Source organism: Fusarium mangiferae (assembly GCF_900044065.1).
Source record: "Fusarium mangiferae strain MRC7560 genome assembly, contig: FMAN_scaffold004, whole genome shotgun sequence".
Classification (NCBI taxonomy): Eukaryota; Fungi; Ascomycota; class Sordariomycetes; order Hypocreales; family Nectriaceae; genus Fusarium; species Fusarium mangiferae.
The window spans coordinates 1,695,077-1,718,887 of NW_024573924.1; the positions used below are offsets into that span (position 1 = coordinate 1,695,077).

Consider the following 23,811-nt stretch of genomic DNA (forward strand, 5'->3'; position numbering starts at 1 on the left):
TTGCCAGTCGAACCATAATCGCGAGACTGCACTGCTCTTCCCTTGTTGTAGAACCCCTGTACTGTCCTTTCTCACCCGTCAACCGTTCGGCAACACCCGTTCAATCATTCGATCAGAGAGTCATCGAGACAACCATCGATTCATTCTGTGGTTGCAGCACGCCCTCACCACCGAATCTCTCTATCTTATCCACCGATTGATCGCCTTAGCAGAGGCTATAGGCCTGTCGACTATTGCAGGCTGACCCTCAGCACAGCCTGTAGCCGTAGCTGCCACTGTAGCTGGAGCCATCCACAGCTGGGAGCCATAGCCAGTAGCTGAGGCTATCGCGGTCAAAGTCCACTCCTCGGCCGAGAGACTCAATTGAACAGGCCACGCCGGGAATAGAGGCCAATTCAACCCAACTGGACCGACAACATCGACCCTTGCTCTTAGTATCGTCGGCCAAAGGCCCTCGTCTTCCCGAAAGGAAGGCCTCGCTCGACCACGGCGACTCCTTCGGGGTCACCCTAAGCACTGGGTCTCTCAATCAGGCCATCGCAACTGCATTGCATGGTGCTGGCCTATCCCCATCATGCCCGGCTCCCGCTTCTCCGACATGGCCGACCATGATTCTACCACCAGCCTCTATGGCCTTCAAGATCCGAATCTAGGTGGTTTCGTTGATGATGGCTCGGTCGTGAAATCTGACCCCTCCTCAGCCTCCCTGCCCAACGATTCCTCCCGTCCCCAGACCCAGCAACAATACTACGACGCTGCATGGCAGTTCACCGGCACGCCCCCTTACGACTCGTACGACCCCTCTAGCAGCACCGCACCTCCTGCTCAAACTAGCTATCAACCTTCTCCTTGGAATCTCGCTTTCGGTCAGGACCAGCAGAACCTTCAACAGCTTCCCATCTCTACCGGCATCGACGGCCTTCCGGCAACCACTCTCAGCTCCGAATCAATCTACGCCGCCTCAAATCCTTCCCTGCGACAGCCCAGTTTCAACGACAACACCGTTCTTCAGCCAGCCCTTATCAGCCATCTGACTCCTGCTCTGCAGGAGAAGCTGCGCAACATCGCCATGCCGCCACATCTTCAATACCACTCCCCCAAGAGCGCCTCTAGCCCGGACTCAGTAAATGGCGAACTCAGAAGGGGTGTTTTTTCGTCACCGGATCCTGCCGATGGATCTTCGAAAGCATCGCGAAAGCGCAAGTCTTCCGCCGACCCTGAGGATGAAGAGGAAGAGGAAGAGGATGGCGATCAACCAGTGAAGAAGACCGCCCACAACATGATTGAGAAGCGGTATCGAACCAATCTGAACGACAAGATCGCCGCTTTGAGAGATAGCGTTCCCAGTCTTCGCATCATGTCGAAGAGCGCGCGAGGTGAAGACACGACTGAAGACCGCGAGGAACTCCATGGTCTGACCCCAGCTCATAAGCTGAACAAGGCTACAGTATGCTGTGCTCTTTCTTCTAGCGATGTAACTCACGCTAATCACTGGATAGGTTTTGAGCAAGGCGACTGAATATATCCGACACCTCGAGAAGCGTAACAATCGGCTACTCGACGAAAATGGTGCTATGCAAGCCCGCATTGCAGCCTTCGAAAAGCTTTTCATGGCCGGGGCGATGAATGGCGCCATTAGCCCTCTTCAGCAACCACCTACGCCAATCCAATATGCACAGGATGCACAACAGTTCGTCGGGGGCCCGTCGCAGGACGGCAACGCACAGCCAGGAGGAATGATCCAAGTTCCCGATGATATGAAGAGAATCATTTCGCAACAAATGGCTTCTGGTCAACCATATCCTGTACCCCAACAACAGTTTCGCGGTGGAAATCCCGCGCTCATTCGACAGCAGCAGCTTCAACAGCAACAGCAAATGCAGCAGGGTCGGTGGAATAATGCCGGCCCTTACTTTGGTAAATTGATGGTTGGCTCACTTGCCGGTCTCATGATTCTGGAGGCGATGCATGAGGATGAAGTCAGCAATGAGAAGCCTGCAGGTCGCGGTTTGTTCGCCATGCCTATTCAGCTTCTGAAGAGTGCAGCGAGCGGCCTTGACCTGACCGTCGGAGGCTATCATCTACATACCTCACTCCGAATTATTCTCCTCCTTGGAACTTTCCTTTGGGTGTTTGTTCCTTCACTATTCACACGAGCTTCACAAAAGTCGAAGAAACCGCAAGTCGGTGTCCTTCAGGCAGCGCCATCGCTCGCATCACCAATTCATGTCCGCCGACAAGCTTGGCTTACCGCTGTCCAGACCGTATGGGTCCCTCGTCACAATTTCTTCCTCGAGGCGGCAGCTCTCATCTTGAAGACTCTCAAGCTCAGCCTCCGAAATGCAATTGGAGTTCATGGTTATCAAGCAATCACTGGTTTGACTCAGGAGCAGGAAACCGCTCGTGTCCAGGCATGGAGCATTGCCCTCGACTCGCAATTGGCTGGCGGCGACGTTGAGATCAACAAGAGCCGTCTTATTCTCACACTCCTCGCTTCCGGCACTCTCCCCGACACTCCTGCTAGACTTATGCTCAAGGCCCTCCATATTCGCGTTCTTCTCTGGGACCTCAGCCAGAACCGACTCCAACTTGGGGCAATCAACCTCATCGCTGCCAAACTTGCTCGCAGCAAGTGGAATGAGGCCCGCCAGCTGAATCGTCTCCTTGCCCAACTTCACCGCGAGTCCTCCGAGCAGCATGACGATGATTTGCCCGAACATCTCGCTCTTTTGGTTGAACAAGATTGCGATGAAGTGCTCAACGACGATGTTATTCAGCGAGCACACAACCTGGCTTTCAATACCGATACCGATTACAACGTTGTGACCCCTATGGATGGCATGGATTCTGTTGTTGACGATACCGCTATTGGATCTCCCCTTGACGCTGTTGCTGCCTGGTGGTCGACCCAATTCCTATACCGAACTTTGGTCGCCACATTGGAAAAGGACGAAGAAACGCTCAGCACCAAGGTAGAAGATATCGAACTCACTATCAAGGCTGCACCCTTGGGGTCAACCGCGCAGGCTCGGGCAATCGTGGCACGAGCAGTTCTCGTTGATAAGGCACGCGGCGCTAACATCGCCTCTGCCTTGCAATCGATGGGCAACGAAAAGGTCGATGCTCTCCTGAGCTCTTCCATTTGTGTCGTTGACTCAAGCTTCCAGGCTTCTACTCCCGATCTCCGACTTGCCCTACGATGCGCCATGGCCATCGCTCACCTCCGACGTGTCGAATGCACTCCTGGAAGTACCCACCAAGGACTCCGTATGATTGAGTCAATCATGACCCGTGGCAACGCCCCGCAGATGTCTCTTATTGGATGCACCGCGACTCTCGAGCTAATGGAGGAGCTCTACGAGCACAAAGCAGCAGCTGAGACCTTCCAAGCCTCTCTTGAGCGACTATCTGGTGCTCTTCGACTATGGATGGGCGGATCTCCCGGGGAGAAATGTGGCGTTGCTTCTGATGTACGAGAGAAGGTCGTTAGCCGGTGCCTGGCCATCAACAAGAGCATGGTGGGAATTGATTCGGATACCGGCTACGGAAGCCTTGATGAATGTGAAGACGACGGATGTTAGACGACCAGGAGCAAAATTTCCTTTTTATTTTTTATTTTTCATTTTGTAAGCGACATACACACCGATACACTTTTCCGCCACTCCACTTTGATCATCTCTTCACGATCTATTCTGCTTGTTGCCCTTCCGAGATGACTATCTGTACGAAAACGGTTATTAGATTGGTGGGAAATCCTGGCGCTTATTATTCACGGAGTTTTAACTTGGCAACGGGTAAAAGGACAATCAAACAGTACATGGCGAAGGACATATTATTTTAACGGACTTTCTGATGGACTCAGCATATGCGGAAGTGTGTTGAAGTGTTTTGACAAACAAAGATATTTTCCCTTATTCTCATTCAAAGTACATTATTATGGCTTAATTCCCTGCTATCGTGAATGGTGATATTCGCTGCTGAGTGGTGTGGTGAGCGGTCAGAATTGGTTCACTGATGACTTCAAAGCGATCTCAAGATTTAGTTGGTATCCACAGAAGATACGATCGCATGAGTCTTGACTTGAGTGACCTTAACCCAAAGCTGGCGTACGCTCGTCAGGCTTCACCATGGGAACGGGAAGAGACTTTGACTGAGATAGAACTTGCAAATTCTGGAGATCAGAGGGACCTTGGCTCGGATTGAGAGTTCTACAGAGGAGAGTTTCGAAGATACAGATGATCTTGAGCGACCTGAGGACGCTGAGCTAAGACTCAAATTCAAGGGCAAGTGCATGATATCAAGATCCAGCGATGTTATCGGCCATGAGGATGAAAAATGCTTACCGCCGGTCCAACTGTGAGTGTTTTGGCGGTAAACTACAACAGTGGGCATGATGTGATGAGTTATTAACCCATCTTTAGAAAAGGCGGTCAGCGTCTTTAGAAGAGATCTAATCATTTGATTTACCGAATTCATATGGTGCTACTGTCACTCAAGAACAAGAATAGCTTTCCCTCGCAATGTCTTCTGCATAATGTTGAAAGTTAGGGCATCAGGGGATGCGTAACATTCGACACAGGGGAATTTGACACCGTTCTATGTTAGACTATAACCAAGTGGAAACCTCTTTACCGAAAGAGGGACTTGGCTTTTTGACTGGGATGAAGTGTTACGTTGATACTAGCGACTTCACTGTCAACACAAAGAGGTCCCTTATGCAAGAGCTGTGAGACAGCGTGACAGAATATCATCGAAGTGTAGATTCATGAGGCATGACCTAGGCTGTAGCAAAGCCTATGAAGCATTGTTTCAAAGGAGCATGTATCATTCGCTAATCATAAATTTCCCGGCAAATTCGTGATAACACATCCGTTGGGTTCTCTTATTCATATTATGTTGGAAAACTGCTGTTGGTCAGTAGCTGTTGTAGCTTTAGAAGTGAGGGATATTTACATTCTCTGGGGAGTTTGTGATTTCCTCGAACTCTTGGAGTGTCTCAAAGCCCATCGCTGTGAGGGACTCGGTACCATCATCCACAACCTGGTTTGTTAGCGATATTGAAAGATTGGGTAGCATGTTGACTTACCCAACCAAGGACCACTTTTGTAGCTTTGTGACTCCTCGCCTGACGAATGCCCATGAGCGTCAAGCCTTGTAAGGCGAGAGTTGTTTGTGGCCCAGGAGGTACAACTGGAGTAATGATGCCACCGATGTCCTCAGAGCGTGACACCAATGAAGGAATATGAGTTTCCAGTGGACTGCGCTGCTTGCAAACAATGATGGTACCTAATAAGGCACCTGTCGCATCCTTGGCCCGCACAATCCCACTCAGCTTCGATTCTGACAGCGCGTGGCGGTACAGCTCTAATACCTCGGGATTTGCGTTGTTACGGACATGGCCGAGAACGCCATCCGCGTTGTCCAAATCATGAATCAGGTCAAAGCTAATACCGGCTCTTTGAATGCTCTGGGACAAACCCTCTGGGGCTGACCAGCTTGCCACATCCTGTAAAATCATGTTTGATACACGTCGTGGAAACTGGACATCCCAGCCACTGTTCGCAAACCACTCTTTGATTGTGTTGACCTCGACATCATTGGGAATGCCTAGAAAAACTCCAGGGAAAGCTGACCCTATCTGGACTTGCTTAATTCCTCGTCGCTGCATGAGACTTCTAAGCGCCCGTCGATGAAGGGACCTCCCGATCGATACATCACGTTTGGTAGGTTCGACAAAGACACCTCCAAGTATACCAACACCGTGGACAAAGTAAGTAGCAGCAAAGCCGTACAGAGCGTTGGTGCTGCTATTTCTAACCACAAAATGGGATTCCGAAATATTAGCATTATTGAGCTGAAAGGAAGCAGCAGTTGTTGTGCGTAGAAACTGCAGATCTGGTGCGCTTGCTCGGTGAACAGCTCGAAGTAGGTCGTTCAAAGCAGATGCATCACGTTTCGAGCTGTATTCTTCTACTAGCCAGTGCTGTCTGGACTTGAGAACCTTCTTGCTCTTGCGCAGGGTACCGGGGAGCGTTCCAAGAGGTGCGATTTCTCCAACTAATGTCCTTGCAAGAGCATGGAGAGCGTTCTCGGTGAAGTCGAAGGTGCAGAGGTATGTGCCAATGGATTTATCCATTGCAAAATCATACGGAGAGCTGACTGCCACTACAATCAGTTGCTTCTTTTGACCCCTGGTTCGAAGCATAGAGCACATCATATCAACATGCTTGGTGAAGCCAGCTTGATAAAGGTTTCGATTGGCATCAGCCGTGACAATGATGATACAAGATGCTCTGTGGATAAGATTTTCGTGGACTAAATCTGGTCAGAAAGAAATTCATCTACTCAAGAATAAGAGTTTTACCTGGTCGAACTCCATTAGCCGTATAGCTTGTGTGAAGTAACTTCTCATTACGGGCTCGAGCAAGGGATTTGCCAAATTCTCGGAAGACACCCTCTCCACTCAGTATCGCGCTTCGGTCACGACCATTATGCGCCCACATCTCGTGTTGTCCTTCTGCTTGATTCTGACTGTCTTTGGCTGCAAGTAACTTTTTGGTGAGTGAAGATGCAGGCAGCGGCTTGACCAAGGGGGTCAACAAGAGGAGCTCCTCTCCAGGATGCATTGAGGCTGTGAGTGGGATAAGTTTCTCCTTATCTCGAATGATTGTGATGGAATCATCGTAGGCTTGGAGTGATAGAGCAAGATGAGATGGATGAAGCTGAGAAAGTAGAGAAATGCCTGGAGGGTTCAACGCCTTCTCCCAAGAGGTACAGGTCGATTTCAGATTAAGTACCCTTCTCAGAGAGGTAAAAACCCGCTCCTTCGTCACAATGCCATTTTCATAACCGAGCTTCAGGCCTTTGATAGCTTCAAGCTGGACGTCATAGGCACGGCAGAGGAGGACAAGATCACAGCCTGCTTCGACGGCCATGATAACACCATTCTGGACACCAAGTTCATGACTGAGAGCCTCCATCTCCAAGCACTCCGAGATTGCGACTCCGTTGAACCCAAGCTCATCGCGAAGGAGTTCATCCACAACTTGATCCGAAAGACAAGCATGACTCACATTCATGGACGGATTGGATATGCCGCAGCCCCCGATGAACATAGCATCTAATTTTCCCGAGGCAACAGCATTTCGGAATGGGACCAGAGCGCTGATGCTGAGTTCCTCAAGTGTTTGAGTAATAATGGGCACATCTAGGTTTGAGCCCAGAAAGTTTAGATTTCCATACGATGGGAAATGCTTTCCACATGAAGCAATTCCGGCATCTCGAATTCCTCGCAGAGCCGCCAGGCCATATTGCGATACTTCTTGGGGGTCGTCTCCGGTAGCACGAACTCCCAAAGGCTGGTAGCGAGCATTATTCAATACATCAAGGACGGGTCCTAGCATGAGGTTGACACCACATGCCGAGATCTCAGTGGCAGTAGCCTTTGTCACTTCATATGCTAGCTCGGCTCGACCAGTAGCTGCGACGCCCATGGCACTGGGAAATTGGCATACGTAATCTTCGTCAAAGAGACTGTTGACTCCTCCATTCTCCTGGTCGAGGGCGATGAGAAGAGGTTGTAAATGACCAGCATTCTTAGCAATGGTTTGTAATTCTTGGACCAGCTCTGCTGTTTGCTGAGCAGCTTGACAGCGTTAGATTTATGGAGCAAATAGGGTGTCTGTAAGTAGAACTCACATTTGAGGTTCTTGGCTGTAAGTATAATGGAACCAAGGTGATGATCCTCAATGAGGCTCCTGATCTGGGGGGTAACTTCAGTGCCATCCCAGCCCATAATCAGGATCTGCCCAATGGCACTACAGGACAACCAGTTACTATCACGATGTCAAGTGAATGGATGGATGGTTGTTCTCCGAGATTCGGAGCCGAAGAGTGGAGAGACGGCCCCTTGACAGTCCCGCGACGTCCGGAGACGCGCCTCGACTGGACTGACAGGAAGTGAGGTGAGGTGAGGTGGGTGTATGGGTACGTACCGGTCGAGATCTTGCCATGCTGGATCGAGGTCGCTATTGTCAGTATGGGCCATGATGGTTGGGCGGCGTCGATGCCTCGTCACATGGTACTTTGATCTCTTCTGCTGTGGTTCTGGCTCACCCCTTGATGGCCCCGCGTGCTTGAGGTAACGATGAGATGCATTGACACTGCGGTAGCCTTCTCGAGAGGATGAGCTAGACGCTGACCCAGCAGGAGGAGGGGCCATTGGAGTGGAGGTGGAATGCTGCCGACCGCCTAAACCTCGGCTGCGGTGATTGGTGTATATTGATTGGTCAGTTGCGGAAGGAGCCAGCTGTTGGGCGATGGCGAAGTGGGGTCGTGCTGTTCGTTGGCTGTTTCTTATGGCAGGCGATTTGATGGGTTACGCCCCATGAGTTAACGTTACATGGAACAATAGCAACAAATGGTCGGCGACAAAGAGGCCCGTTTCACGTTGTGTCGAGACGTGAGAGATTGAACCAGGTAAGGATGAACAATACTTGTGAGGCAAAAATGGACGGATGGCATGGTCTTTGTATTCCACTGCACCCTGGTCTCTGGCTGTCAATATGCACAGCAACATAGCAAAAGGGAACCATACCACGTTGAGACCAAAAACATCTCCACACAGTTTCACTTTCACGGCTTCAACGATGGCACCGTCTGCTTGGGACCAGATGGCACGGTTACTGAATCGCTCACAGTAATGACGAAATGACTTTTTCCCATGCTATCTGGGAAAAAAACGTGGCCGTTGTCGGCGGCTTGATAGGGCTCTTGGCTTCCAAGGGTGAAACTCTCTGGAAAATACTAGTATCCCACGACTCGCCTCTCGTTTTACATGATTCATTGTCCTTAGGGACTTTCATCACAAGATAGAGAGCATCAGCAAACCTCACCTTGAGATATCTAATTCCTTGTCACAGACTCCTCCAGCCCATCTCCAGTATGCCTATCGCCGTCTCGCCGACCCTACCCAAGAATGGCCTCACTAAATTCACCAACTGTCGGTTGCTGAAAGGCAACGACTTGGTCTGGGAGGATCTTTGGGTCAGCTCCATTACTGGCAAGATCATCGATAGCCAGGCTTCATTCTATGGCGGCCGCAACATGCCTGACAACACTCTTGATCTTGGTGGACGCATCATTGCACCAGGTCTGATCGAGTGCCAGCTCAACGGTGCCTTTGGCTTCAACTTCTCAACCCTTCTGGATGACATGTCCGAATATGGCAAAAACATCCAAAAGATCAATCGACTACTGGTCAAGACAGGGGTCACATCATACATCCCAACCATCACCAGCCAACGGCCTGAATTATACCAAAAGGTACGCTTTCCTCTTTGGTGGGGCAATCGTACATGAAGCTAATGCCTGCCAGGCCCTACCGTATCTTGGCCCGTCTGGGGAACTGCGGATCCCGGCTCACGGCGCCGAGTCACTTGGTGCTCACTGCGAGGGTCCGTTCTTGAGTCCCACCAAGAATGGCGTTCACAATGTTGATGTCCTCACACAAGCTGAATCGATAGAGGACATTGAGCAATGTTATGGTCGCGAGAATATGACCCCCCGCTCCGATGGCTCGCCAATGCCGATCAAGATGATCACAGCAGCGCCGGAACGCGGACAGATGATGAACCTGATCCCGGAGATCACATCAAGAGGAATCATCTATTCCGTTGGCCACACCGAGGCAACATACGAAGAGACATCGCAAGCTGTCAGTAAGGGTGCTACAATGATTACACACCTCTTCAATGCCATGCGCCCATTGCATCACAGAAACCCAGGTGTCTTTGGAGTTTTGGGCAAGGCCGAGAGTCTGCCACGACCTTACTTTGGCATCATCTCAGATGGCATCCATTTGCATCCTACGACTATCAAGATCGCATACAGCGCTCATCCTGATGGCTTTATCCTGGTCACGGATGCTATGCATCTTGTTGGTCTCCCGGATGGAGCCTATCCGTGGACAAACGGAGAGTACACATGCAACATTGTCAAGCAAGGTTCTAAATTGCTTCTTGAGAACTCCGACACGATTGCTGGGAGGTACGTAGTGATCTACTCTATGCAGCTTTGTATCTAACTCTCATCAGCTCAATCACTCTCCTTGAGTGTGTCAATAATTTTAGACAGTGGACTGGGGCTAGTATTCCCCAGGCCCTTGGAGCGGTCACATCAACACCGGCGGCCATGCTTGGCTTACAGGGAGTCAAGGGTTCACTAGAATCGGGGGCTGACGCAGATCTGGTGATTTTGTCAGACGGATACGAAAGCCAGGGTGAAGTCAGGGGAACGAATGAAGTTCTGGTCCTGGACGAAGTGTGGAAGTTTGGTGAGAGGGTGTCTGACTCTGCCAAGGGGAGCAAGTTGATGTGAAAGTTTGGTTGGCTTTCCGTTGCTGTTGGTTCCCGTCCTCATGATAAGAATAGGTATGCTGCATGAAACAGAAACTAGAATTAAAAGAGCATTATTATTAGAAAGGTAAAAACCTAGGGAGCATTGGGCATGAAGGAAGCATTGATAAATAAAATATGTATTACTGCAAACGCTGCCAATGTTGTGCTTCATTTTAATTGACTTTGATGAATACTAAAACCCTCCTGGAAGATGCCGAAAGGGCAAACAACGCCAAGCACAACCTGGAACTTTTAAAGCTTCCTCTTATAGCGCTCCCTTTTAGCAGATAACAATGCCCGCGGGGTCTTGAGTCTTCACATGAAGCTCTGTCTCGGCCAATTGTTGAGGCGAGTGCCAATCAACTTTGAGAGCCTATCGCTGGGAACAGTAAAGGGCTAGGGGAGGAAAGAAAACACAGGACCTCGATCCTAAATGACAAAAAGACTTAGGTGATATAGCCTAAGCTTAGGATGGTTTTTGCTAGGTTTATTTTGACACTTTACAGTAAGATTCGCTGTTTTCTTGCTCCCCGAGGGGCGAAGGGTCAGCCAGCCCAGTGGGTCTCTCCACAAACCTACAGTAGCCGGAGCCCGTAGAGTTAGCTGGAGGTCGGCAGCCCAGGCTCTCCACACTCCCTCCGTCTCCGCCTCCGCCTCTCCTCATACTACCTGACTATCTCTACCTCGCTCTGCTCGACCTTTGACCTGTCTTATCTGCTCTTTCGGCTCTGTTTGCTCGTCGCTCCAAACCCTCGGCGCTCTATCGGGGAAACAACCCGTCATCGCCGGTGTCGCCAGATACTTCTCATCCCTTTGCACCGTTACACATACTTGCGCGATCAAGTTGTGTCGCTGTCTCCCCCGCCGCGCCAATGAGACTTTGACGGCTCTTCTCAACTGAACAATGCCATGTCCACCTACAACTCAATGTCGGGGCTGCCAACTGGCGCCTCTTCCAGCCAAGCGATGGCGATGAACTTTGGATCTGCCCACTCTCAGAGTATGAATATGGACGTGTTCGACCAGGATATGACATTTGACGAATCACTTCTGTAAGCACCGCAGCGCACTTGCAACGCGCGCGCAACTTTGGCTTGGGAGCTTGTCAAGCTAACATCTACAGTGATGGGGCTGCACTGCAGACTCTACCTTTCGGCACCTCGTACGACTTGGATGCCTTTTCCTCGACCTTTGATGATCCCTTCTCATACTCGACTCGACAACAATTCGATCCTCCGCCGAACCAAGATGCCTTGCATGAAGAATCATCTCCCCAGGAGCCCGATAACAAGCTTCTCGGGTTCTCCGCTCCCGTTTCCAACGCTACCATTGTTAACGAGAACAACCAATTTGTTGACGCCGGCATGACGGCTGAATTGTACGGCATGTTCTTCGTTGCCGAGGATGTCTTTGGAGGAGAATCAACCGGACGCCCGATGGAATTGACCTGTTATCGCCGCAACCTCTGGCAGTGTTCGGGGCAGATCACTCTTCCTCGCGGAATCAGGAATATTGTGAATGAACAAGGGCAACACATTCCAATATTCGAGCTGGTAGCGACTATTGCAGCCATCGAATCCATCGAAGGAAAGGCTACAGAAATAATATCGATCCCCTGGAAGAACGCCAACCCCCAGGGAGGTGATGACTCAAAAGGCGTCTCAGCGCCGCCCACTATCACTCTGGATATAACGACAGGCCAGGAGATTGACGCACACCGTGTTTCTCTGCCTATATCTTGGAAACGGCTTCAGTTCAAGCATGCTACTGCCAACAACGGCAGAAGAAAGGGCTTGCAACAGCACTACGTGGTCCAGATCACCCTGTTAGGAAAGACACAGGCCGGTGAACTCATAAAAATATCGGAGATCAAATCTGGCCCAGTCATTGTTCGTGGCCGGAGTCCTAGAAACTTCGACAGCAGGAAGGACGTTCCTCTTACAGGCGACAAGAGATTTGAGAGGAGAAGCACATCGACGTCAAATGCCGATCACCCAACGCTTAAACTAGAACGGGAGAATTCGACAAACTTCACGCAAAGATTCCCTCCTGCTGGAAATCTCCAGGTAAGGCATACGTGAGTCCATCTACGGAAAAGACAGAACTGACAGATAAGCAGCCGAACGACTGGGCAACACCTGGGTCAATGACCCACCCACTACCCAGCCCTCAACCCGTTGCAAGTCCACATCCTGCAAAACGAGTCGCCCTATCGCCAACAATGACCAGACCACCTATACCAGCTTGGTCCAGTGATCCAAACAACTCTGCTAAAGCAGCAAATTCCCACAGTAACAAAAACTCACTCCCGCGTCAAAATGCATCTCTGCCGATCAATCTGTCGCTATCAGAGGACGAGAGAAGCCCGAACCGCTCGAGTGCCGAGCTGCACAGTCCCAATTCTGGCAAAGGCTACACCACCACAGGGGCGAACAGGGAAAACAGTCCTGCAGATGAGGGTGCCGATCCCTTGTACGAATACTTTCCACTGACTGTGGATGATTGGTACGTTACCACTTTGTTGGATCTCTCCACTCTTATGTTACTAACCTCCACCAGGATGCCGCCTGTCGATGCTGTTTATCGGCCTCACGTGGTCCATCACACTATCATGCCACCCGAGATGAAAGCACAACAGCTCAAGAGCAAGGCCAAGCGGTACTTTGCCTCTGACTGAAACACAACAGGTGGTCGAGACTGATGAGTTACGAATTGTTGGAAAAGCCGATTTCCTGTATATTATATATCTAAGCTTTTGTACGGGCTTTCTGGAAAGGGGGAGTCTGTTTGGAATTATAGCACATTGTGAGCAAGTATATACACATTAGGTGGACGGTTAACTCATCATTGAGGGCATGAGATGGTTTGCATCGATACCCGAGAATTTTCATGCGACAATTGGTCATTATTGCAAAGTATGCATCACAAAACACAGCATATGTTGTCGAACCATGCTCATGTTGCTTGAGAGTGAATTTATGCACAGGCCGAATTCTCAAGTTACAAGAAGCAATAGATTGTATTAGACACCTGTGATTCTTCCACTCGTCCTAGATGACAATCGATTTTCAAGAAATGACACTTTTCCCCCAAACGCCTCCACGCCAAAAGACGATACACGTAACACCCATAAACTCCAACACACAACCTATCTGAGGCCGCCAGTGGTATTTGTGTTCTATCTCTAACCTGACTTAAAACGCCTTACTCTAATACGGGGCTAAAAATGCTATTGTTGTAGTCATACTGATACAGTCTGATAATTTCGTTCCTGATCCAACCCTGTAGCGACTGAACAAGACCTTCCTGGTCTCCAATTCTTTTCTACTCTTCCTATCCCAATATATCCGCCTATCACGTTTAATGCGCCCCGACGGCGTTGATTTTCTTCTGCAGTTCAGGGTTGGGTGTCACCCTGCGGCTTAGATCTGGCTCAGGAATGCGCGAGGCCATACTGTCGGGAACCAGGTCTGGCGATGGTGATCGCATTGCCTTAATGTTTGCGGTCATCGGTTGGAGCAAGTTCGCGACAGGGGCGTCTGGAGACATGGCGACGGCACTATCAATCATCTCAACTTTCGTCTTTGGGACGTCGGTCTGAACCTCGAGGTTGGGGGTAAGTCTGCGGTTCAGGTTCGGTTCCGGAATACGCGACGCCATTCGGTCGGGGAACAAATCGGGCGAAGGGGTTCTCATAGAGTAATCACCCGCAGGTGTCGCTCGCAAGAGATGTGAAGCAATCGGCTCCGGAGCGATAATCGCAGGACTCTGAGCTCTCTGAATCTTGGTTTCAGGGATAGCAACATTGCCAGTTCGTACTTTGGAGGGAAGAATCTGCTCGAATCCCTGCTCGCGAGCAACTTTCTCGATGCTCTTGAAGTACTGTCGTCCATGTTAGCGAAGGCTCGTCATGGGAGGAAGGGTTGCTTGCCTTGACTGTCTTTACCTGAAGTTCCAATGTGGCGTCCTCGTCCACGACGATCATGGGATGGGGGTGGAGCTGAAGGCATGATAGCGACCACATGTGGTTGACGCCTTGTTCGACGCATTTTTGCAGTGCAAGCGCCTTGCGGGCCCCAAGGATAATGACAACAACCTCTCTTGCTTCAAGGACTGTTTGGACGCCCACAGTCAAAGCCATTCTTGGCACCCGGCTTACATCGTTGTCAAAGAAGCGCGAGTTGGAAAGAATGGTGTCGTATGCCAATGTCTTGACTCGGGTACGACTGGCAAGGCTTGATCCGGGTTCGTTGAAAGCGATGTGCCCGTCTTCACCAATGCCGGCCAAGAAGAGATCAATACCACCAGCTGCCTTGATAGCTTCCTCGTATGCGTCACATTCGGCCTCCGGGCTGGCAGCGTTGCCATCGAGTATGTGGACGTTGGAAGGGTGGATGTTGACGTGAGAGAAGAAGTGCTTCCACATAAAGGAGTGGTAGGAGTTGGGGTCGTCTCGAGGAAGACCGACATACTCGTCCATGTTGAAGGTGACTACATTCTCGAACGAGACCTGCTATGGTCAGATGATGCTCTAGGATGAGGCGATGCAACATACTTCGCCAGCCTTGTACTTGCGTACTAGCATATCATACACTCCGATGGGGCTAGAACCTGTAGGGAGGCCGAGGATAAAGGGATGCTCGGGTGTGGGTTGGAAGGCATTGATGCGGTCCACGACGTAATTGGCGACATACTTGCATGCCTCAGTCTCATCGTCACGGATGATGAGCCGCATGATGTGGTTGTGTTATTGGTAGTGGGTGATGTTATAAGTGATGGGTTTAGAAATGAGGTTATGAGGTACTGGGTTTTTGGTAGGAGTTCTTGGGTGTGTTGGGGTTGAAGAAATATGATTACACTTTCGAGGAGTCAATTGCTTATGAGGAGAACTTATCAAAGGCGCACAAGTCACTACCAAGAGAGAGTCACTTGCCATCCACGGGGACCCGTTGCATCATGATAGAAGCCACTACCCTGAGATAGGTAGGACGCCACTTTCCTTTCCGCTTTCCAACGACCATTCATGATGGAGCGTGGGGAGAGCGACTTCGGTCAGTGGGCAATGTAAGGTTGGATAGCAAGTCACGATAGGTGCAGTGGTTCGTGGTGGAGGGAATGAAACGTTTACTATGAAGTTTGACACTGTTTGAGAAGCCGCACTGTATTGCTTTAGCTTGCTTGCTCATGATAGGCATCTTAAGTGTTGTCAAGGTTGCTTTCTGCTTCCATTGGCCAAAGCCAAGCCTGCTTGTTTCTACGGGGCAAAAACGGATATAGTCAGTGATAAACAGTAGCCGGCATTAGCTCCGATGTAAGGTAGCGTTGGAGGGATGATATCAGATCCATGGTACAGTAAGTACATAGGTAGGTCGCGGGATCCCGATTTCTCTTTACGGGAGGTGGAAGCACGAAAGAGTTCTTTTGTTCGTATTGGATACCTTGCTTCTGGAACTTTATCGCTACGTGAACCCTACGTCTCAGCAAATGGACCTGAACCGAGGTCACATACCTCAAGATGTGTAAGCGCACTAGTTGATGACAGGATTGGTTCCAGGATATTACTGTTCTTGTTCATGCTCATGTTCGTGGCAATGTCACTTCAATACAGGGGTCCGGAATAGAGATGGACGCGCCGAAGAAGGGCAGATTGTTTCAAATTACGTTCCTTGGCGATGTCTGTGTAACAAGGACAAGTTTGAAGTAACATGTAAAATCAGATGAACCCTCTGAATTTATGGAGATTGTTGAGACAGCCACGAATAAGCCTCCTCTCAGCCTCCAATAGTAGCGGTGCACACTAACAATTAAAACGTGACGGGCCCATGTCGCTCACTAATGAAATACCATCCACTTTCTCACGGGGCACTCACACTCACACGCAACGTTACGTTACAACTAACTCACTCCCCCCCATCTGGCTACGATCCTCGACCCCGTCTGACCCAACAAACTCCAAGGCCACCTACAATGACAATTACAGTTACAGGCGCTTCTGCTCACTAATTTGCTGGCTCGCATCGCTGTGGCGGCGGTTGTCGCGTGTCGCCTGTGACTGTGAGAGAGCGGGTGCGTGAGCGGGCGCTTTCGCTGTGCGACGTTGATTTTGATCTCATGGACGAATTGGAGGCGATATGATACATTACTACTACCAATTACCACTTCCAACCTACTACACCCGCTCTCTTGCTCTCCCTCTACTTCCATGACACAGCGTGAACTGAACTGAACTGCTTTGAACTGAATTCGACCAGACCGACTTCTTCCCCTTGCAACGACGACTCTTTTTCTACTTCTCCTCTGCGGGACTCTGGTCGTCTGCTCCGCTCTATCCGTCCCTTCTCATGCTTTGACCCCGTCTACTCCTGGCATGTCCCATCAGAGGTGGCCCATCTCCATCTTCGTGTTGTTTCCTTCAGATCTCCCCTCGCCTGAGCTACCTATCCAGGAACCTGTGCCTGTCCATCAGACACTCTCCACCTGCTAGTAGCAGTAGTAGTAGTTGGTCCATCCATCAGGGCGTAAGATTCTCACCCTCACCCCATCCCATCCCATCCCATCTCATCTATTCCTTCGAAGGCGGTTGCTTCAACCTCTTCTTTCCACATTCTCTTGGACTATTTACATTCTGCCGCGTCCATGACTCAACCCTTCTTTCCTCTCTCCTTTCATTTCTATTTTCCATAATCACTCGTTACCATCATGTCAGCGGCTTTTCAAAAGACACTCTTGGCGGCCATCATCAAGAGCCTCCTTCGGGGGAAATCACTGGTGCAGTCACTCTTGGCTTACTGGGGCAGCTCTCTGGGACTCGAGACAAATACAAAGACGCGAGTCGCCAATACGCCACGCACATCTGCCCAAGAGTTTCTCAAAGAGGCAGAGGCTCTATTCCTCGACCCTGTCAGTCAAGATGGCCTGCAAGAACTATCCAACAACATACGGAAACAACTCCTAGAGCGATTGGAAACTGATATGGAGTGTATGCTACCGTCATACAGTCATCAGCTACCAAGAGGTACAGAGGTTGGCCGCTTTGTGGCATTGGATGTTGGTGGTTCGACCCTCAGAGTAGCATTGGTGGAACTGTGCGGTCGCGTGTCCAATATCGGGGAGGAGAGCAGGATCGTGAGCATGAGGAACTTCCGCATCACACCTGAGATCAAAGCCCTAGAAGGCAGGTTGTTCTTTGACTGGATGGCCGAGAGAATACTAGAGACTCTATCAGCAGAGCTAGAGCAGCAAGATACATCTGATGGACCTTTGCCTATGTCGATGGCATGGAGTTTTCCCATTGAGTATGCTCATTCAACACACTCTGTAGTCCAGAGCTAATATTCTTTAGACAAACATCACTGGCAGGTGGCAAGTTGCAAGGGATGGGCAAGGGCTTCGCTGCGTGCAACGGGTTGTTAGGTCAAGATCTTGGAGAGATCGTACGAACAGCCTGCTTGAACCGCGGTCTCAGTGTAGAACTTCGAGCTATTGTCAACGACTCCAGTGCATGCTTGTTATCGGAGTCGTATAACCACCCCACAACAAGATTCGGACTCATCCTTGGTACTGGCGTCAACCTTGCTGCCTATCTTCCTGTATCCGCCATCGGACGTGTCAAATTTGGCGAGCGTCCTCCCCAATGGTTCGAGAAAGCGACACATGTCATCATCAACAGCGAGATCAGTATGATGGGGCGTGATATCTTGCCCTTGACAAGATGGGATCGGCAATTATTGGCGAATCACTCCCGGCCTGAGTTTCAGCCTCTAGAGCACATGGTCAGCGGCATGTATCTGGGCGAGATTTGCAGGTTAGCACTTGTTGAGGCGATTGAGTCGACTGGGGTTTTTGGAGGTGTTGTTCCTGTGTCCCTGGAGAAACCTTACTCGTTCTCAACCGAGACACTCTCTATCATTGAGAGGTGAGTTTCAGACTCAAGATTATCCAGCTTCAGCATGCTAACGATCATAGGGATACGAGCTCTGATGCCGAAGAGGCGCGCAAGCAATTTTCCTCTCGCCATCCATCGAACCAAACCCCCACAGCTGCTGATCTAACATTCCTCAAGCAGCTAGCCGGCTTGATCTCCAGGCGCTCAAGTGCGCTTGTTGCTGCTGGCGTACACGCTTTCTGGAACTTGCGCATTGACAGCCAGAACAAGTTCGTATCCACACTATCACCCGAATCATCTGAGCGAGACAGCGCGGAAGCAGACCGTGACCTGGCCGAGACGACAGTAGCCTACAACGGCGGCGTTATCGAGAGCTACCCTGGCTATCTTGATAGTTGCCAGTCATACCTGAATGACTTGGTAGCGGCTGACAAGATGGAAAAGTCTGGAAACAGAACCATCAAGCTTGTGTCAGCAAAGGAGAGCTCCCTGATGGGAGCAGCAGTGGCTTTGGCCTCTTTGGAAGAGGTCGTAGAGGGGCCATTGGGCGTGGTCGGCTAAAGAAAAGGAACAGGTATACGCCATTTTAATGACATGTTATTAGCATTGCATCGGTGTTTGGCGTTTTGGTTTTTGAGATGAAAATAATTTTGGATTATTTTTTATGGAGAATATATTTGGATGATGAACCTGGGACGGGATGTCAATACTATAGTCTATATTAATACAGCCCTTAGACACGTGCGTCCCTGGGAACTGCTTATGGTAGACTTTATGTACAAAAATGTGATTCTCCAGCCTTAAATAATAGTCATATCCAAAGATCAGCTATCAAAATAACCAAGTTCTCTTATGCCTAGTGTTTGGGACACTTACCTATTGCTCAACTTTATCACGCCTTCCCGACTGAAGTAGGGTCACGTGCACGCGTCAAACTCTCGCGTTGAGTGGTTGGCGCGTCTGCAGCTTGACAATAGCTTCTAGGCACCCCACGGTATCTTCTACACCAACCTAATATCCTCCCGCAGCTGTTGATCTCTTGAGCTTAGATTAATTTTTTGCTTGATGTCATAACCAAGGTGCTGTTCGCTTGTTTTGTTCACTTTCATCCTATCTTTTTGCCCTCAACACGCGACATGGCTGCCGCCGACACATTTGCTGAATGCGCCATCGCGTTCGTCGCCAGCAATCTGCTGACTCCCAAACTGATCGGAGAGGTAATCTGAAGCTGCTAAGCTCAATTATCAATACTGACAACTCCTAGCTATCAACCGTTCTAGAAGAGAATGGTGCAGAAATATGTGAACCTCGACGCGACGGCTCATTACCGATCGAGAAAGTCACCCACATCATCTCCAACACGATCGATTTCCCTCAGTTCACTGAGGCACAGGCTCATATGATCCCTGTAGTGACGACTCAATGGATCACCTTCTCTATAGCTCGCAGGAAACAGGCTCAAATTAGGCCTTTTTCGCCTGATCCGAGAATGATCTTTTCCGAGGTGGTGGTGACTTGTGCAGATCTACCAGAGACCGACAAGGAGAGTATTGCTGGTGCTACAATGGCTTTGGGTGGACAAGAAACAAAAGATGCGTCTAAGTTAACCACACATATTTGCGCCCTATCGATGGACCATCCCAAGGTCCAAGTTGCTCTACAAAAGGGATGGAAAGGCAAAGTTGTGTTGCCACACTGGTATGTCTAGCGAGCGCAGAGGGCTTATAATTTCGGTCGTTGACAGTCTCTAGGTTCGATGATTGTTTCAAACTTGGGAAACGTATCGACGAAGGTCCCTATCTACTACCCGATCCCGAAATTCTTAAGAAGACTTCTGCGGACGATCTCAAAATACCTTCCAACGAAAACCTCGCGGGCGCGACATCTCCGACGCCGAATTACCTTCCTTTACCCTTGCCTTCTGATGGAGAGGTCGTTCGCCCACCGGTCACTGTTTTCCAGGACCGTAATGTGTTGCTATCTTGGGATCTGACTATAACTGATCGACTGTCAAAGGTGGTCAAAGAAATCATCGTGAGAGGGGGCGGAAAGCTAGTGGATAAAGTCGAGGATTGCGACATGCTCATTTGCCAATACCGCGACGGTCCTCAATATGTTCAAGCGTCGCAAGCGTACAAAGAAGTCGGAAATCTGGCCTGGCTTTACTGGCTCATCGTCCACAACGAATGGACATCGCCGCTGCGTCGACTGCTACACTATCCGATCCCCAAGGATGGTATAGAAGGATTCAAGGGTCTACGTATCACAGTATCAAATTACGGTGGTGAAGCACGAATTTACCTGGAGAACCTGATCAAAGCTTCCGGAGCCGAGTTCACCAGAACGATGAGAGCCGAGAATACGCATCTGATCACTGCTAGAGACTCAAGCGAGAAATGCAAGGCGGCTCCCGAATGGGGGATTGCCGTCGTCAACCATCTCTGGATCGAGGAGAGCTATGCCAAATGTGAAATTACGCCCATCAACATCAAGAAGTATAATCATTTCCCTCCGCGCACTAACCTGGGCGAGATAATCGGGCAAACGTTCTTTGATGAACCAAAGTTGCGCGAAAAGTACTACCCCGGGGGGCCGGCCAAGCTCTCACCACGAGCCAAGAGGAAGCGAGCAATCCTGGAAGCTGCAGAGGAAAACGCATATGCACGAGGGCCCGCAGAGGGTGTTGTGATCGGCCAGGCTGGTAAAGAGGACGTCGAGATGGAAGACTCTAACGGAGGAGGAAGCGAGAAGTCCGCAAAGAAGACGAAGACCATCGGAGATGCAACACCAATTCGTCCACGCCGTACTGGGAAGGAGAACGAGACGCCGTCGGTGGCTTCCACAGGAAGTCGTAGCGCCAAAGCGAAAGCCCAGGAACGTCTGCATGGCTTGAGCGACGATATTGCGCTTTACGAAAAGGAGAAGAAGAGACATGCCAAGGGAGGCAATACAATCTGGGGTGGAAAGCGAGCTGCCGACCAGGCCGAAAAGACTAACACCAAAACCAAACAAGAGGAGAAGCCTGAAGAAGAAGAAGCCGACGCGTTAGCGAAGCGGCCAACCAAAAAGACCAAGCCGTCACTTCCAGACATTCAGATGCGTGTTGTCTTGACTGGATTCACTCGCTGGGTTGGGGATAAGAACAAGGAAGACCAGGATCGAGTACGTAAGCGCGAGCCATTTGCTTGAATCTATTCTAACCAGACGACAGAGAAAACTTCGGGACATGGGCATACAGATTGTGCAAGAGGGTCAGCCGTGCGACTATTTGGCAGCCCCTAGTGTCGTCCGCACTGTCAAATTCCTATGCGCTCTTGCACGCGGCCCAACAGTGATCTCGTCAACTTTTATTGACCAGTCTCTAGACAAAGGCACCCTTCTCGATGTTGAGGATTTCATCCTCAAAGACAATGCAGCTGAGAAGAGGCACAACATTGTCCTCGAGACATCAGTCGCTCGTGCCAAGGCAAATAGAGGCAAACTTCTTGTTGGTGTTCCCATCTATTGCACGGAAAAGATCCGCAATGGTGCGGAGAGCTACAAAACGATCGCCGAGGCCAACGGGGCGATCTTCAAGATCTACCGGGCTCGGAGCGGGACGACAATCCGACCAACAACGGCAGAGGAGGAGGGTAACGCGCCACCGGAGCCGGTCTACCTATTAAGTAGCGGAGGTCCCGACGAGAGGCCGCTTTGGGAGAAATTCCGTGATATGGCGTACAAAGGCAACATGGAGCCTCGCATTGTTGCACCTGACTGGTTGCTCGATGTCGCAATGGCTCAACAGGTGCGGTTTGATGACAAATTCTTGGCGGAGAACTTTTACGGAAATTCGCAGTAGCCATTTCTCTGACTACTGCTTGATGGCGTTCAGGATGGTTTAACATCGCTGCCGATGTTGGAGTCCGTAGTCGGTTCGTATCGGTGCGCGTGCTGTGATGGAAAAGTCGCATGTGCTTTATGTAGAGACGAGTATGTATGGCTCAGTAGTACTTAGAAGAATTTGACGCCTAATGAGTCATCCTGGCCGAATATTTGGGCTTTGTTTCGTTTGACAAGGATGTTTAGAGCTTTGAGAAGAACATCCGTATCCATGCCGTGAATATCTGTGAGGATCAGCTACAGGATCCTGAACATATTGGCTTGCCTGAGTGAAATTACCATTTCCTTTTGTACCGTCTCCCTCGACAAGTTCGTAGACTGTAAGAACACTCCCCTTCTGTCCGGTCTCCTCGACATAGTTCTCTACAAGCTCCGCCCATTCTTCGGGCTTTCGCCAATACAGAAACACAACATCTCCTGTTGATTTGCCTCCGACGTACTCTACACGCCCATCTGTGTGCATATAAGAAATCACGTCACGAATATCATCGAATTGTAGCCTTCGATCGAGTTTTCGGTTTACAAAGAGGTCTGAATCTGCTGCTTCGGAAAGCGACAGGCGGAAGATGCGGTTATGTCTCGCGTAGGCGAGGATGAGATCGGACCATTTGTTGCGCTGAGCATGGAGCGTAGTGAGATTGGTTTGGCGAGTGAAGAAGGCGGGAAAATGATACTCTCGGGGGAATGCGAAGGAGGATTCGGTGGTGGTCGCCATTGTCTAGGCTGGTGATGTTTGTGTGGTGTTGAAGATTGGAGGGGTGAGACGATGACGTGGGAGGGGCTCTACAGCTAAGGTACCCGTCAGGCTAAACACGTGTGATAGGTAGATCGGCCAAAGCCGTTTACGGCAATGCAAGGCAATTCTAGGCCTCAGACAGACTTTCCTTGCTACCTTATCGAACCATCAGATGAAGATCTACGGAGTAAATAAAAGTCTTTTAGTCCTTCGCTTGGAAATAGCATACCAGAACAAGGGTTGAAATTCGTGTTTGAAATCACATCATCTCCATTCGTACGACACGACATGACACCAAACTTCGCCTCTTCTCACCTCAAGGATTCCTCTCCGAGACTCCACAGGACGGATTTGTCCCCCATAGTCACTGCGTGTTCTTATTGACTATTCCGTGGAGAATGCTTGACAATTGAATCTCCGCGACATTGAACCGTGGTGTTATCTTTGTGGGGGAACTGTAGGTATTGCCCAGTTAGAGTCGCTGTGTTGCAAAGCAGAAGAGGTTGATATTGAGGCTTATCTATGCCGGCATTGATAAGGAGGCTCACTCCGAGGAGAAAGGTTGATACAGGGAATATGGGAGCTAGTTGAGGTAGGTAGTAAATATTCCCGATCGATACAACACACAAAAATAGCTCGAGGAAATCTAATATCCGGCCTTGAGTGAGGATTCTGATTGAGCGACTCTAAAACAATACCATTCCGTATTTGGGGTCTGAGGATATATTCTCAAGATAAGGCCAAGAATGAGCATTGGCAATTCTACACTGAATTAGGCGATATTCGAGATGGCTTCACCCTTCACCGAGACTCAGATCAGTCAACAACCCACAAAAGACTTGACCGTAGCGTACGGTGAAACTATGAGCTGGAGCATAATATTTCGCCAGAAACCGGATGCGATTTTAATA

General features: G+C 50.0%; 8 protein-coding genes across 8 annotated transcripts; 5 read left to right on the forward strand and 3 right to left on the reverse strand.

The window, feature by feature from the left end:
• Positions 1–574: 574 nt before the first annotated feature.
• Positions 575–3,581, forward strand: FMAN_09117 (uncharacterized protein; the record flags this gene model as incomplete). The annotated part of the gene is made up of 2 exons (XM_041829921.1): positions 575–1,447; positions 1,500–3,581. The coding sequence occupies 2 exons, from the start codon at positions 575–577 to the stop codon at positions 3,579–3,581; spliced, it is 2,955 nt and encodes a 984-aa protein (XP_041680636.1).
• A 1,305-nt stretch (positions 3,582–4,886) lies between these two features.
• Positions 4,887–8,047, reverse strand: FMAN_09118 (uncharacterized protein; the record flags this gene model as incomplete). The annotated part of the gene is made up of 6 exons (XM_041829922.1): positions 4,887–4,904; positions 4,954–5,040; positions 5,087–6,315; positions 6,365–7,645; positions 7,699–7,817; positions 7,995–8,047. The coding sequence occupies 6 exons, from the start codon at positions 8,045–8,047 to the stop codon at positions 4,887–4,889; spliced, it is 2,787 nt and encodes a 928-aa protein (XP_041680637.1).
• Positions 8,048–8,943: 896 nt separating this feature from the next.
• On the forward strand, positions 8,944–10,377 carry FMAN_09119 (uncharacterized protein; the record flags this gene model as incomplete). Its single annotated transcript, XM_041829923.1, has 3 exons — positions 8,944–9,324; positions 9,377–10,047; positions 10,095–10,377. The coding sequence occupies 3 exons, from the start codon at positions 8,944–8,946 to the stop codon at positions 10,375–10,377; spliced, it is 1,335 nt and encodes a 444-aa protein (XP_041680638.1).
• A 929-nt stretch (positions 10,378–11,306) lies between these two features.
• FMAN_09120 (uncharacterized protein) lies at positions 11,307–13,074 on the forward strand (the record flags this gene model as incomplete). The annotated part of the gene is made up of 4 exons (XM_041829924.1): positions 11,307–11,449; positions 11,521–12,463; positions 12,517–12,902; positions 12,957–13,074. The coding sequence occupies 4 exons, from the start codon at positions 11,307–11,309 to the stop codon at positions 13,072–13,074; spliced, it is 1,590 nt and encodes a 529-aa protein (XP_041680639.1).
• A 683-nt stretch (positions 13,075–13,757) lies between these two features.
• FMAN_09121 (putative glucosamine-6-phosphate isomerase) lies at positions 13,758–15,132 on the reverse strand (the record flags this gene model as incomplete). Its single annotated transcript, XM_041829925.1, has 3 exons — positions 13,758–14,279; positions 14,344–14,907; positions 14,953–15,132. The coding sequence occupies 3 exons, from the start codon at positions 15,130–15,132 to the stop codon at positions 13,758–13,760; spliced, it is 1,266 nt and encodes a 421-aa protein (XP_041680640.1).
• A 1,964-nt stretch (positions 15,133–17,096) lies between these two features.
• On the forward strand, positions 17,097–18,843 carry FMAN_09122 (uncharacterized protein; the record flags this gene model as incomplete). The annotated part of the gene is made up of 3 exons (XM_041829926.1): positions 17,097–17,692; positions 17,740–18,312; positions 18,363–18,843. The coding sequence occupies 3 exons, from the start codon at positions 17,097–17,099 to the stop codon at positions 18,841–18,843; spliced, it is 1,650 nt and encodes a 549-aa protein (XP_041680641.1).
• Positions 18,844–19,418: 575 nt separating this feature from the next.
• FMAN_09123 (related to RTT107-Establishes Silent Chromatin) lies at positions 19,419–22,123 on the forward strand (the record flags this gene model as incomplete). The annotated part of the gene is made up of 4 exons (XM_041829927.1): positions 19,419–19,499; positions 19,547–19,980; positions 20,034–21,444; positions 21,494–22,123. The coding sequence occupies 4 exons, from the start codon at positions 19,419–19,421 to the stop codon at positions 22,121–22,123; spliced, it is 2,556 nt and encodes an 851-aa protein (XP_041680642.1).
• Positions 22,124–22,275: 152 nt separating this feature from the next.
• On the reverse strand, positions 22,276–22,879 carry FMAN_09124 (uncharacterized protein; the record flags this gene model as incomplete). Its single annotated transcript, XM_041829928.1, has 2 exons — positions 22,276–22,388; positions 22,444–22,879. The coding sequence occupies 2 exons, from the start codon at positions 22,877–22,879 to the stop codon at positions 22,276–22,278; spliced, it is 549 nt and encodes a 182-aa protein (XP_041680643.1).
• Positions 22,880–23,811: the final 932 nt, after the last annotated feature.